The 14496-nt window shown below is 33.9% G+C and overlaps 1 protein-coding gene across 1 annotated transcript in view; it reads left to right on the top strand.

The window, feature by feature from the left end:
* Window positions 1-14496, top strand: part of CCAP-R (Crustacean cardioactive peptide receptor) — a 265348-nt gene that overhangs the window by 155451 nt on the left and 95401 nt on the right. Inside the window, exon 3 of the mRNA XM_089633077.1 lies at window positions 12625-12760. Within this exon, the coding sequence (XP_089489203.1) occupies window positions 12625-12760 (136 nt within the window). The remainder of the gene's footprint in view (window positions 1-12624; window positions 12761-14496) is intronic.

The following is a 14496-nucleotide window of genomic DNA, read 5'->3' on the forward strand; positions in this document are numbered from 1 at the left end:
GGGAGCTTACGGAAGAAATATACTGTTAAATATAATCTACGGTAAAAAATATAGGAAAAACTTTAAAAACATTCCAATATATGTGCATAGTTTAAAGACCAAATTTTAAAGAAAAAATAATATTATGGTCTTAACTACTTACAAACAGGCAATATAATTGTGCTGGCAACAGTGGCATTGCCACTATTCTGGCACCTATTTTATTTTACGTCAGTTTATATCAGCGATGCCATACCTACAAACCTGCTGATTTCGACGAAAATCTACCGAAATTTTTGAAAACCTACCGAAATTCACGAAAATCTATCAAAATTTATAAAAATTCACCGAAATTTTTGAAAAGAGTAAAAAATCCACCGAAGTTTTTGAATTCTGGAAAATCTTTTCTTCAGCTACATACCCTGGTGTTGAAAAAATAATGGGGAATTATTTCCTCCCGAAATTCTCTAGCCACCCCCTACCCTTCCCATGGATTAGGAATACGCCTTACTTATTTTTGTTAATTTTGTGTTGTTAGTAACACAATTATAAATTAACTTAACTCACCTTGAGTTCCACCATTCCTCACATGTTTAGTGTATAATATATATTTTGTCCAATTAGTGTAAAGATTGATTGACGATCCTTTTGACAGGAACGCAAACTATCTATCGTATATCAATAAGGCTTACTTCACTGTCATTCAATTTATTTCATAATTTATAAACAAGCCAACCCTTATATTTCAACTAGTAAAATGTGTTACGTACAAACGGATCGATCTAAAACTACTGAATCAATACAATCATAAACGGTCTTTGAAAACGACAACATTATGACTTTTTAATTGGGGATCAAATCTATTTGATGGAATAAAACGGCACCACCGCAATTCATTCAAAGTTAATATCATTTATCATATCTGTCAAGAAAATAAATCATAAGACAGACTTGAACGGTGCATGCGGATGGATGGAAAATAATAGCTGACAAGTTCAAAGTAAATACCAATTAAGAGGAATTGGATCCTGGCGGAATCGTTCAATCAAGCGGACGAGGGAAACCTACACATCTGCTGATGTTGACTGCTCGGAGCTTTATGCTAGTGACTCGTGACGGCTTACATAAATCACTTTTTAAATGTGAATTTAATTGTACATTGGTAAGTGCAGCGTAGAAATGTTAAATTGGTACACAAACTAATGGGTACAAAATACGGTTCATGATATTATTTCAGCCAGTCCTTTCAATAAATAAACATTGAAAATTATTGTTAATATATTCTCGTCAGTGTTGAGTTGGCATCGCGTTTGAAATAAATTATTGAAACATAAGAATATACTATTCCAATGTATATTAAAATACTATAATAAACCTAGGTACTCAAATAATATTTCCTAATTAATCGCTTGGTAACCAAGCATTCGATTTCACAATATGGAGAATATCAATTTCCGGGATAGTATTTAATAACTATATGTAAATCATTATCCCAACTTCAAAGAAACATTACTATTAGTAGATTGGTCGGGCTTTCCGAGTGTGGAATTAACTACAGGGTGTCAGGGGTAAAGGGCGCCAACTTTGGGAGGTTATTCTACATGATGGTAGAAGTAAAAAACAACAATAACTTTTTTAGAAAACCCAATGTTTATTTTCCCATAAAAACGATTAAAAAAAAAATTATCTAAAAAACACCTTAAAACATTGGAATTTTGAAAAATTTCCTAGGTTTTTATTGCATTTATTCTTTTTTACTTATAAAATCATGTAGAATCGTTTTATTTTTAGTTAAGATAATTCGTGTCTTCCATATTACAGATTTTTTTGATATTACTAATGTTTTAAATAATTTACTATTTAACATACAGATAGGAACTATGAACGAATTGTTTCTTGATTTAAATACAATACAGATTTATTAGTTGATTCAAATGTTAAATTAATAGCTATAAATAAACATACATTTACTTACGTATTCCTCAATTTTTATTTCCAATACGTGTGGCAAACGCTTACGAAAAAAATGTTGATAAATTGCAATATGTTTTTATAAGGAACATATTATATTTGTATTGGTAATTTATAATTCGAAAACAAATTAATCGTGCGTACATGTAAGTAAGCAGTAAAGTTAATGCACAACTTATTTTAAAAATGTTTTACTTAAAAAAATAATTAAAACTCTTTGCTTTTGGTTGGGAGCAGTTGGGCCTATATATAATATACCTTCATACAATGAATGTGAAGAATCCAGTAATATGCCTTCATACAAGGAATGCGAAGAACCTAATAATATGCCTTCATACAATGAATGTGAAGACCTCGGTAATATGCCTCCATACAATGAATGCGAAGAACACAATAATATGCCTTTACACATGTGAAGAACCCAATAATAAGTCTACCTACAATTAAATCGAAAAACCCAATAATATATACATTCATACGATGAATCTGAAGAACCCAGTAATACACCTCCATAAAATGAAAGCGAAGAATCCAATGATATACCTGTGATTATTTCAATAAAAGGGTTCAGTTTTATGCAGTAATAACTTTATTCTTCTTCTTACAAATGTACACATTGACAGATCTCTTCTTAGTAATAGACAATAGGACAAGGTTAAACAGTATTGCCAACAAAACAATGTTTACAGATACCTTATAGCCAACCTAAGATAATTGCATTTATATTGCCATATTCTAACAATACCTTTATAGAATGAATGTGAAGAACCCAGTAATATGCCTCAGTACAATGAATGTAAATAACCCAATAATAATAATAATAATAATAACATAACATTTATATAGCGCAGTTTTGTGTTGTTTCACTTCAAGTGCGCTTAACTATAATAAACTTAAAATAAAATTTCGTATTGTGTTCCTTTAAAAAAAATTAATTACATAATATGAAATAAAGAATAAACGGTTTACACAAAAGCAGAGAATAAAATTTAACAATAACAGTGCTATTTTAGTAGAGGACAACAATAAAAGACAGTGACAGTGCACGAAAAAAACTTTAAAATTAAAATATTATATAAAACAGGAAAACATTAAAATATTATATAATAGGTGTGCATTAAACATAAAAGTACAATAAGGAGGAAACCGAAACCAAACAATTACCGGAAAACTTCAAAACCTGGCTTTTTATAGTATATTAAAAAAGAAGCTTAGATTCATGAGAATATAAATGATTTTAAATTATTAAATATGATTTTTTGAACAATTTTGTTTTTAAAACCCGTTTAAATTCAGCCAAATTTTGTATATTGGTAAGGGCTGGGGGAAGTTTATTCCAAATGAGTGGGCCAGCTACACGAAAAGAGCGATCATAGTAAACAGCTCGATTTGACCGAGAAAGTTCGATTAAACGATTGGTAACATCTATATCTGCTGACCTCAGAGTAAGCTGTCTATCGCTTAGGTTTTGTCGGACACATAATTCCGATATATAGGCTGGCGCCATTCCCTGCAATGCTTTGAAGGTCATTAAGCAGATCTTGAACTCTATTCTTTCAGGGCATCGAAGCCAATGAAGACGATCCCTTAGAAGCGGGGTTATACGATAATGCTTAGATTCACCAAAAATCATTCTCGCCGCAGCATTGAAAACGGACTGGATTCTGTTGAATTGTTTTTTAGGTAGGCCAGCATATGCACTATTACAATAGTCCATACGTGAGACAACGAACGAATTTATGAGTGATTTTGCTCCATCAAAGGGAAGGCATCTCCTAATTGATTTTATCTGCCTTAGATGGAAAAAGCCAGCACTTACAGTTTTTGAAATTTGCGATTCAAGAGAAAGACAATTGTCTAAAGTGAAACCTAGAAATTTTATTTCCGTAGAAGGGATTATATTTGTATTCTGAATACGGATTGGACTGGAGTCGATGAGGGCTTGTCTTCCAGGAGAAGCTATCCAAATAAATTCCGTCTTTGTCGGATTAAGTTTGAGTTTATTAACATACATCCAACTTGAAACCGTGTCAATGAAACTAACCACCTCGTTTTTAAGGACGTCTTTTTCATCCGGGGAGCAAAACTTGAAAATCAAACGATCATCCGCGTAGCCTTGTGATTCAAAGCCAGCTGAGTGAATGAGTCGTTCGAGACGATTAGTATATAGAATGAAGAGAATGGGACCCAGTACAGAACCCTGGGGAACTCCAAATTCGATGGGAGTTTCAGGTGATGTATATTTATTGAAAGTTACTGAAGCTACTCGTCCAGACAGGTACGATGACATCCATTGGAGTACATCACCTCGAACGCCAAATTCGGTTTCAAGCACATTTAATAAAATACTATGATCTACAGTGTCAAATGCCGCACTCATATCAAGAACAGATACCAAACCCAACTTACCTGCTTCCATCCCGATGATCAAATCTGAAATTACCCGCAAAAGGACAGTTTCCGTTGAATGAAACTGTCGATAAGCAGATTGATTTTTGGCAAATAGACCGGCCGAGTTCAAGTACCCCACCAATTGTTTGGCAACGATTTTCTCAAGCAGTTTTGACAGAAATGGTAGGTTAGATATTGGCCTGTAATTATCCGTATTGTCTGTATCAAGATTTTGTTTTTTTAGAATCGGAGTTATAATTGATTTTTTGAGTGTTCCCGGTACAAGTGAATTTACTAGTGACTTCTGGATAATTGCGGTAATTATAGGCGTTATATCCGGAAGACATTTCTTTAAGAGCCAGGTAGGTATGGGGTCTTGTGTGCATTGTTTATTAGGACAAGACATCACAGCACGCGTGACATCTTCTTCCGTTACAGCTGCGAAAGTAGTGAAGTCACCAGAGAGCGGACTTGGTGCTGCGACAGAAGGCGATCCTACTACACTGAGGGCCCGAATGTTTTCAACCTATAATATGCCTTCATACAATGAATGTGAAAAACCCAGTAATATGCCTCCATACGATGAATGCGAAGAACCCAATAATATACCTTTAAACAATGAATCTGAAGAACCCAATAATAATTTCATTTTTGTCGGTTTTACCCTCCAAAACGATTCTCGGTTCATTGTTTTCGTTTGTACTATGCATAAATTATTATAAATCGCTCCCTTAATTCCAAACAAAACTGATGAGAAAACGTTTTAATTTTGTTGACAGTTGATAATCCAGTGGAAGACCAATTTTGTAAGTGTTGACATTGGGAACTACCGAGATTATTTCCAAGAGTGAAACCATTTGGTGTTTACTTAATATCTATTATTATCTCAAAGGTACATCAGTTAGGAAAACGGAGAGGGTTCAAGCTTTAATAAACATAATTACAAATCACTCAGTCTTGGGACATTATTAAGGACTTAAAGGGGCTTTATTGGTGATTTCATAATAATTCATGTATTTATAAATGACAAGTAGCCACATTTAAGGTATTAAGTATTCCGTGCAACACTAGGTTTGGGTAGCACGTAACAACAGCCCGCTTCATGCGGTCAACTCTGCCAACTAACTCGCCAATTATTGTTTTTTTGTGATCATATCAAATTAAAAGATAGTTTTTTTGTGTATTTTACAATCGATTAATTTATTGACCTTTTTAATATTGTTACACGGCAAAACTATCTATACAATATTTTACTGAATTATTAATATTTATCACGAAAGTTTTTTTTAAATTCTTCTTTATTCAGTGCATTGTTTATTACAGTCATTGAGATTTTTTCGACCACCATGCTAGGCACTGGCTCGAGTTGTAGTGGTCGAATATATATAACTAGCGGACTTGTACCCGACGTTGTTCAAGTTTTCTCTACTTTCTATTAATATGATTTGCATGTTTTACATATATAAACCTTCCGGAAGAAATTCTGTAAATGATAGTGAAAACCTTATCAAAATCCGTATCTTAGTTTAGAAGAACTTACTGCACAGGCAGACGCGGATAGCGACTTTATTTCATACTATTTAGAGAATTACATTAAAAAAATATATCAAATATTAAAAAAAACAAGAATTTAAAAGAAATATATAAAGTACATACAGTATAAAATAATATAAGGCGTCTATACTCTTTCAAATAATTCTATAATTTAAGCAAATGTAAGAAAGATACAATTTAGAAAAAAAAAATCAAAGGAAGGAAATAAAATGATATTTTATATGTGCGAGTAAAAGTATTTATGTACATTATATTAAAATAATTTGAAGAAAAAAGTACAGAATATTAAATTTAATAAGAAGTACAGAAATTAAAAAAATAAAAGAAGGCAATAATTAAATAAATATATATGCGTAAAATCAATGTGAGCAAACTTTTGATATAACTACCTACGTACTAGCCTAATTATTACGCTTTATAAATACACTAGCGCAGACCCGTGGGAAATCAGTCGATATAATTGTAGTATTTGTGAAGCTAAAAGTATTTATAAAATATTTATCTCAATAATTGCGCTGTATTACGAACCAACAAGAACAAATAAATAAAATCAAACTTTTTTTCCAAAAAAACTTATATTAAAAAAAATATGTATATATATATATTATATTTATATTTTACACATAACATTGAATCTAAGTAAGAATCGTGGCTCCCTTATCAGGCACAAGAGCTCCTCTTTTCTGATAAGGTATACATGACCAACTATGTACCTAAATATGATATATTGCAAAATATGTATGTATTAATGTAACTATGATCTATATTAAAATAATAAAAAATAAAAAAATATATATATTAGACAGAGGATCTGAAATTTACCTTTCGAATGAACACCGTTAGTAATAAATTAAAAAAATTATTAGTGATTCAAATTTAGGTTAAAAAATTTAAACAAAAGAAATACACATTTTAAATGTAGAAATACTGTTACAATCAAATAATTATACATACTTTTTCGCTTGGTTCCCACAATCAGTCCAATTTTAAGTATAAAAATTTATTCATTAAATGGACTTGAATAATATTACGCAGGAATTCGCAGGAATATTTCACATTGCACACATTATCACAAACAAATGAAATTAGTTTGCTAGATAATACTATAGGCGGGCTACAAACCAACAAAAAGGTGGAGTCTTTTTTGAGATTTCTCGAAGGCAGTCAATTTTTTGAGAAAGGTAAAGAAATTGAAGGCATTTTAAATAGTTTTTTTTCCGAAAAGAGAATGAATTTAATCGGATAAAAGCCAATACATGTCTATTATTTGCACTTCGCCGGGTTTTAAACCCACGGCAACTGGGACAAGAGCCAACATTCTTAGAGATTTGCCGGCCGGCCCTGCACCAAAAGGCTGCTGGCACGGATAAAATTTTGGAGCCCCTTGTCCAAATTAAAAGACTCCTAGGTAGGTGATTACTGTAATAAATAATATTCGGATGATTTATATTTTTGTGTAGCGCCGTTTTCATGAAAAATAATCTCAACTGTGCACGGTGAAAAATGATTCTGTTAAAATAATTACAGCATGCCAACTTCTTGATGAAATAGTAAGGTGTGCTCTTTTCATATCATATAACATGACGGAGTGCAACAATATCAGTATTTGTATGAACACGTGTTCCGCCGTCCTCATAAAACATTCGTTTTTACTGATTATTTGTTAGGAACTCTTTCAATTCATTCGTTAGAAATAAATAGTAAATAAATTCTTTATTCCAGGATGTGGGGAGGTGAGTGCAATCCCACACATCCCATAGAGGGTATAAGTACAGATAATATTTATGTAATCGGAAAATAAATAAAATAGGTTAAAGATAAAAATTAAAATTAAAAATGAGATTAAAGCAGAGAAGCACGGGAATCCACCAGATCTAAGATTGTGGGAGCTAGTATCTTTCTCCAATGGTCTTCGATGCTCGATCCTGAAGTCAGACGGGATTCTATGAAAATAATATTTCTGGAACGGTTTATCCTTCCGCTCAGTCCTGCAATCCTGGTTCTTAATAGATCTGTAAATCCTGGAACTCGCCCTTCTGTAAACATTGGGGAGGCACTGCAGTGCCTGGGAAGACTGAACATCAATCGGTATGCCTTGTTGTATTGCACCCGAAGCCTTTCCAATGTTCTTTTTGTGAAGTTTGCCCAGAGCTCGCATGTGCACAGGGTGGTTCAAAAGGCTATGAAGAGCGTCCTTTTCACTCGTGGACTACAGAGCCGAAATCTTCTACTGAGTATGTTACATTTTATACTCAATACACGCCTCTGTCTGTCAATATCTTCATCATCCGTTAGCTTCGTTAGTTGATGACATGTCCTAGATATTTAGTGGTTTCCGCTGTTTTTAGAAGCTCACTATTTAAATAGGCAGGGGGAATTTTGTTGGCCCTTCCCCGTGTTTTACGACCAACGGTGCTGTTTTTTTGCATTATAAATCATGTTAGTTTCGTGTGCAAATTTTTCACAGATTTTCAGGAGAATTCGTAATCCCCTTATTGACGGTGCCATCAGAACCATATCATCTGCGAAGCTCATATTGTTAGTACCTCCGATGTGGCAGCCCACTCCAACATTGTTTAATCTGTGGGTTAGTTCATCCATGTATATGTTAAACAGTACTGGGGACATACATCCTCTCTGTCTGACCCCGCTTTTCAAGAAATAGGGTTCTGAGAATCCATCTTTCCACTTAACAGGGTTTTTCTGCTGACGGTGCCATGATTCGAGAATTTTTACCCCTTTCCATGGTATCCCTCTTTCCTTTAGTTTTTTTCCATAATAAGGAGTGGGAAACTTTGTCAAATGCCTTACTAAGGTCCAAAAAGCATGCGTAAGTTGTAGTTTTTTTTTCCTGTAGTATTCTCATGTTCTTTTTACGCATAATATAGCAGAATCAGTAGAGCACTCTCTATTGAAGCCCATCTGATTATTTGTCGTTTTCATGTGGCATCCGACTTGATCTAATCTACTGGCCGTAGCAATGGATATCGGTCTGTAGTTTTCCTGTAAAGTTATGTCTGCCAGTTTGGATTTTATTATCGGTATGATAATTGTCTTTGTCATGTCTTTGGGTAGGTAGCCACTCTTTATGATGTCGGTGAACAGTGTTGCCAGAAGTTCTATAATCGCTGCCCCTGCGTGTTTGACGTGTTCGGTGCTTAAACCATCATGCCCTGCAGAAGTTCCAGATTTCATGTTACTAATGGCCTTTTATAGGCCTGCAGTTCCATTTTAAACCGGGAAACGAATTATTTGACCAGATTGACTTGGCAATTCATCGCCCGGTGTGGAGTGCTTCAATTATGCCCGTACTAGACGGCCCCTGTGTAAACGTTAACTATGATCACAATCAATCATACGTTAAGATATTATATAACATTTTACCTGTCATTTTAATGTCAACCTATAAATATAATCTTCCATGAAATGGAAATCCTTTTCAATAAAGAGAGGAATATTTTTATCACGAAATTAAATTTTGTAAGTGAAAACTCAGGTGTACGGTATTTCCTACGAATTGTACGTCTGTCACTCACCGTCTGTCATTTTTTGTAAATTTTAACATAACATATACGGAGTAATATGTAGTTCATGCGAATGGTATATTGTCACATTTCGTTCTTATATTTTTGTACTTTTATATCTACATTTTCATTTCAAGATGTTCCTTAATAAAGAACTATATATTTATATCATAAATTCTATTTCCATATTCAAAGCACATAGTCTGTGGTGTTTGGGACATTATAATTTTAAATAAATGTAATTACATCACTCAATTTGTATATATATTGCCGACCAGAGGGGCAATTGCGCAGAAGCGCAAACTTAAGGATAAGAAATTGTTTTTAACCTTAAAATTAACCACTTTTTCGCTGTCATCCGAGAGAACTGGAATCGCAGTTAACAAAGAAGTCGTTAATTTTAAGGTTAAGGACAATTCTGCTGTCATTCGAGAGAACTAGAATTGCGGTTAATGTAAAAGTAGTGAATAACTTTAAGCTCAAGGACAATTCCTTATCTTTAAGTAAAACCGGAATCTTCCCCTGATTCAGTTTCAGATCAGTATAATGCTTTAAGAGTTGCAGAGGTACACGAAAAATCGGACTGTGCACCAGGAGAGGCGATAGGTAAAGGAATGGGCAGTGAGTGCTCTCTATCGATAGGGAATTACTTTAGTACTGGGCTTTTATTGAGATTGATTTGACTTTACTATTAATGTTTCTAGGGAGGTGTTATGAATAAAATACCGACTTAACTCTATTTTTCCAAAGGTGATTTATTGTACATAACTAATTTAACAATTTATTGATAGTGGAATGAAATAATTATACGTATTATAAACTTTTTATGCGAATACCGCTCAAGAGTCACAACCGTTTATAACCAGTGAGGGAATGGCATCCCCAATCGGGGTATGTTGTGAGGCTAAAGGTACTGTGGAGGGAAAGAGAAAGGTAAGAGAGTACCTGGCTATTCCAAGCTGTTCACTAAACACAACTAAAGCCATTTCAAAGCAACGTTTCAATTCTGAATGGTGGTCTTACACCAGGGAGATACTGAGAATATCTTCCGAGTACTATATATTATTTTAATTGAATACATTGTGAAATAACACAAATTAATCAAATAAAATTTATTTGCGCGCCGGGATTTGTACCCGCAACCTTCGGCTTGCTAGATCTTGGGATCCGATCGTGGGCTCGGAGATTATCTGCCTGTTTCAGTAGGTGTCAGTCCAGGGACAACACTGTGCAGGCACAAGTAGTGCAATGCGCTCAGGTTGCCAACGCGCTGATAATATATAAAACCTAATAGAACTGTTTCGTTATGACGTTATCATTTTTCTGGCATTATTAGCTTTCTTGTGCTCCCACCAACCATAGAGCAGGAATCAAACTCCGCGCTTGATTTTGTTACATGAAACAGGTCGCACCGAGAAAAGTGCGGCAAGTAACAATCCAACCGCCAAATCCAAATCCTACCGCCCAAAACGCCGTTTTACTCTCATTATTCGTAGCACATGCTCGCCGATTGTGTGCATTAGCTCATGTGGAAAAGGTGACTTGTGATTAATCGAACGTTCTTCCCAAGCGCGGGGGACAGAAATCTGACGGTTACTTTGTGTGTTAGTTGGGGTAGCGCAATCTCCTTTTCAAATTATAAGTCTCCTGGAACAGAGAAAGGATAACGTCTTTTTCTGTCGCAAATTACGGTGACGCAATTCCAGCGTCATCGCATAACATCGCCCTTCCTGTTTTTCTAGCGACAGGCGCTGTTTGGCTCATGGACGGCCCTGGGTATCACTAGTATATAATATACAAGTTAGGGTTATCTGCTGGGCTGTCAGGTGCACGAATCTGTTGTCAAGAGGGATGGCCTATTAATTATGTATCTGCGTCAATCGTGATCATATGATAAACCTAGGTATACGAATTTTCGACAATTGATAAACTAATTTCATGGCGTCCTTTTCAAGTGCTTTAAATATGATTTTATTCGACACAAGTAAAAAAGTGATTTTAAGTTTGGTAAGAATAAGAATATGATTTGAGATTTTCAGGGCCAAAAGTATTATAGCGATTTATTTTCGGGGTATTATTATTGCGCTACCTCCTTCTTTAGCCAACGTTTCAAACGGCATTACACACGGAGAAAACTTACTGATATAAAATATTGCAAATTTATTCAGCATTGGGTCAAATTAATCGTACTCCTGTTAAAACCGGGACTGCAGGCATTTAAAGAATCACTGACAGGTTTCCAAACAAACTATCGGTAAAACACGAATATGTTATTGGGATGTCGGAACACGTCTTCACATGAAAATTCTAATATTGTAGCATTTTGTCATCATATTTATCAGCAGAAGCACAGCTGCATGAACACTTGTTTCAATATATTCTGAATGAACCAATATGGACGGCGAAACACGAATTCATCCAAATATTGATATTGAAAATGACATACTGATACTGCCGTATTCCGTCATGATATGTATTAGGAAAAACACGTCTTCCGATATATTCTGAATGAAATAATATTTTATTAGGAAATATATTGCAATCACATTTTTAACAGGATGTCAATAAATCAGCCTAACTTATTTTTCTCCGTGCAGTGTCCAATATCAGGATAGATCTGTAACATGTAACACAATACGGCATAATACCCCATAAATAAATTGTTATAAGAATAAATAGAAAAATTTGAACACACCACTATTTAATTGACACCAATAGTTTCTTCCTCAGGATAAACTAATGAAAAGTAGCAAATATATGAATAGACAAACAATTACAGACAAATGAGTACATGTAGACAAAAATATTATAATCAGCGGTTATTTTATGTATTTATATTTATAAAAATCAATTATAAAATAAATAAAACTGTTATAAAATAAGTCATTATTGCACTTCAAAAACTTTATACCAAGCAGTAACTAAGAGTCTAAATAATAAAAACAAAAAATATATTTATTAAATTTAAGAGATGGCTATTTAAGATTATAAAATTCGTCAATGATATTTATTTGATTACACATTGTCTAATATAAAAGTTATCTAATTGTAAACCCGTTGTATTTGTATGAGAAAATTTTAACACTTAATTTATATCAAAAGGATAATTTGTTTCCAAAATTTGGTTGAAAATAAATCTTGAAATGTTTGAACACTGGTTCCATTTATCCGTTTTAAAGTTTATTTATATATTTGTATGTTTCAGACAGTGCAGTTCTCCGTGATGTGGATACTGTTCGTAGCGATAGTGGCAGGTAACAGCAGTGTGATCGCCGCGCTGCTGCTCGCCAAGTCCCGCAAGAGCCGGATGAATTATTTCATCATGCAGCTGGCCATTGCTGGTAAGTTTACATTCAACCCCCAGGCCTCTGGAATATTTACCGTTATATTTCTTAAAAATACTGTCAGAAAATCGGAGAATTTGTGTGAATATCTACTTCGCAACCAAATCCAAATAAATGGGGTATTTCTGAACATAACCTAAAGAAAAACTCATTTTGAAAAGAGATAAAATATTCTCTATAAGTTTATTATAAGAACATATAATTTTTTAAATATTAAAATTATTTATAAAAAATTCTAAAAATAGCTTACCTTACATTATTTTAGTATAAACATTGAATTAGAATTAAAACTAAAAAAAAAAAAAAATTATTAAACGTCATATTATGGTATCATAAATATTACGGCAACCTCACTTTTTATCGTATCATATAAAAATAAAATAAAAGTTTCACTTTTGGTTTCATAATTCTTCAATTGTTAGCTTCTGAATTTGAATATAAAGCGCAGTATTTTTTCTGTCTAATACTGTTTAAATCATATTTCTAACCATGAGAGCAAGGGAGGCACAACGATTTCTATGAAACCATACGAGCTGTTCCGAAAAGCGAACATTGATTCTAAGGGTAATACCTGTTTGTTCGCAAATCCGATCAAATTAGCCGCGTTTCTAGTGATTAGATTGAGTTCTCGGGGTTTTTCATTTTGCTGACCAAAGTTATGGTCACCTCTGTATGATGCACGCTGCCTCAAGTAAGTCTATTGCTAGGTTTTTCTGGTAGTTTCCTAAAACTGGCCTGTATATAGTGTACATTGAGTGTATACCGGGTAAAGGATCATCCTTGTGACCTTCGATAAGACCAATTACCGTCATTTTGTGTTTGTGTTTTGAGCCCCCTTCTTCCGACGTGACAAAGAGATAGAGGATAAAGAATGTTGTTAGTAACTTCTTAAAGTTAGGATAGATCTGAGAACTGATGCATTTGATACTAGTTTTTTGTAGTATTCGTAATATTTATTTCCAACACTAAATTTCGTATTCTTTGGTACATTTCCCCATTACGGTTTTTAGGTAAAAGAATTCAACCTTACATATTAGTTTGGTTGGAAATGTAAGAAATGACACAAATTTCCATTCGGTCGTTGTGGAAATCACGCGTTCTGTATTCCGAAAATAAATATTTCTTGTATCATATTAAAATTCATAATTGTAAATTAACTTCATAATAATTAATGGCGATGATGATAATACGTAGTTTAAAAAAATATATATTTTTTAATAACGCAATACGAAAGTGATATCGACATCACTTAAAGAAATAAATCTGGGATACTATTGATAGTCCCAAGGAGGATGCTGTGTTTTTACTTATGACAGCAGTATTAACTTGCAATACAGATTGCGGTTAGTCGTCCACGATAATCGTATAACCAAATTTCAGAAACGTACGAGTTTAATGATGATTCCCAGGCGATGACATGCATGCACTCGTGCGTTGCAACAAAATAGTCTTGTTTGTTAGAAACGATTTCGTAATAACGTGCAAAACAACGGGAAAATATGTTATTATATATAGAATTATTATTGTTGTGCAACGTGCGCATTTATCCAAGCAATTGAATCGGGGGATCTAGGGCGGCATTTATGGTACCATAAACTCACATTGTCTGAGGAGACTCATTCTGTGTCTGTACTTCGCATCCACGTCACCGTCCCCGCGCAATGGCGATGCGATGGCAGGATTCCAACGCTGAATTCTGTCATCAAACTTTCAGAAAACTATCCGGATCAAAT

Source organism: Hesperophylax consimilis, chromosome 1 (assembly GCF_061612785.1).
Source record: "Hesperophylax consimilis isolate HC1 chromosome 1, BYU_Hcon_1.0, whole genome shotgun sequence".
NCBI lineage: Eukaryota > Metazoa > Arthropoda > Insecta > Trichoptera > Limnephilidae > Hesperophylax > Hesperophylax consimilis.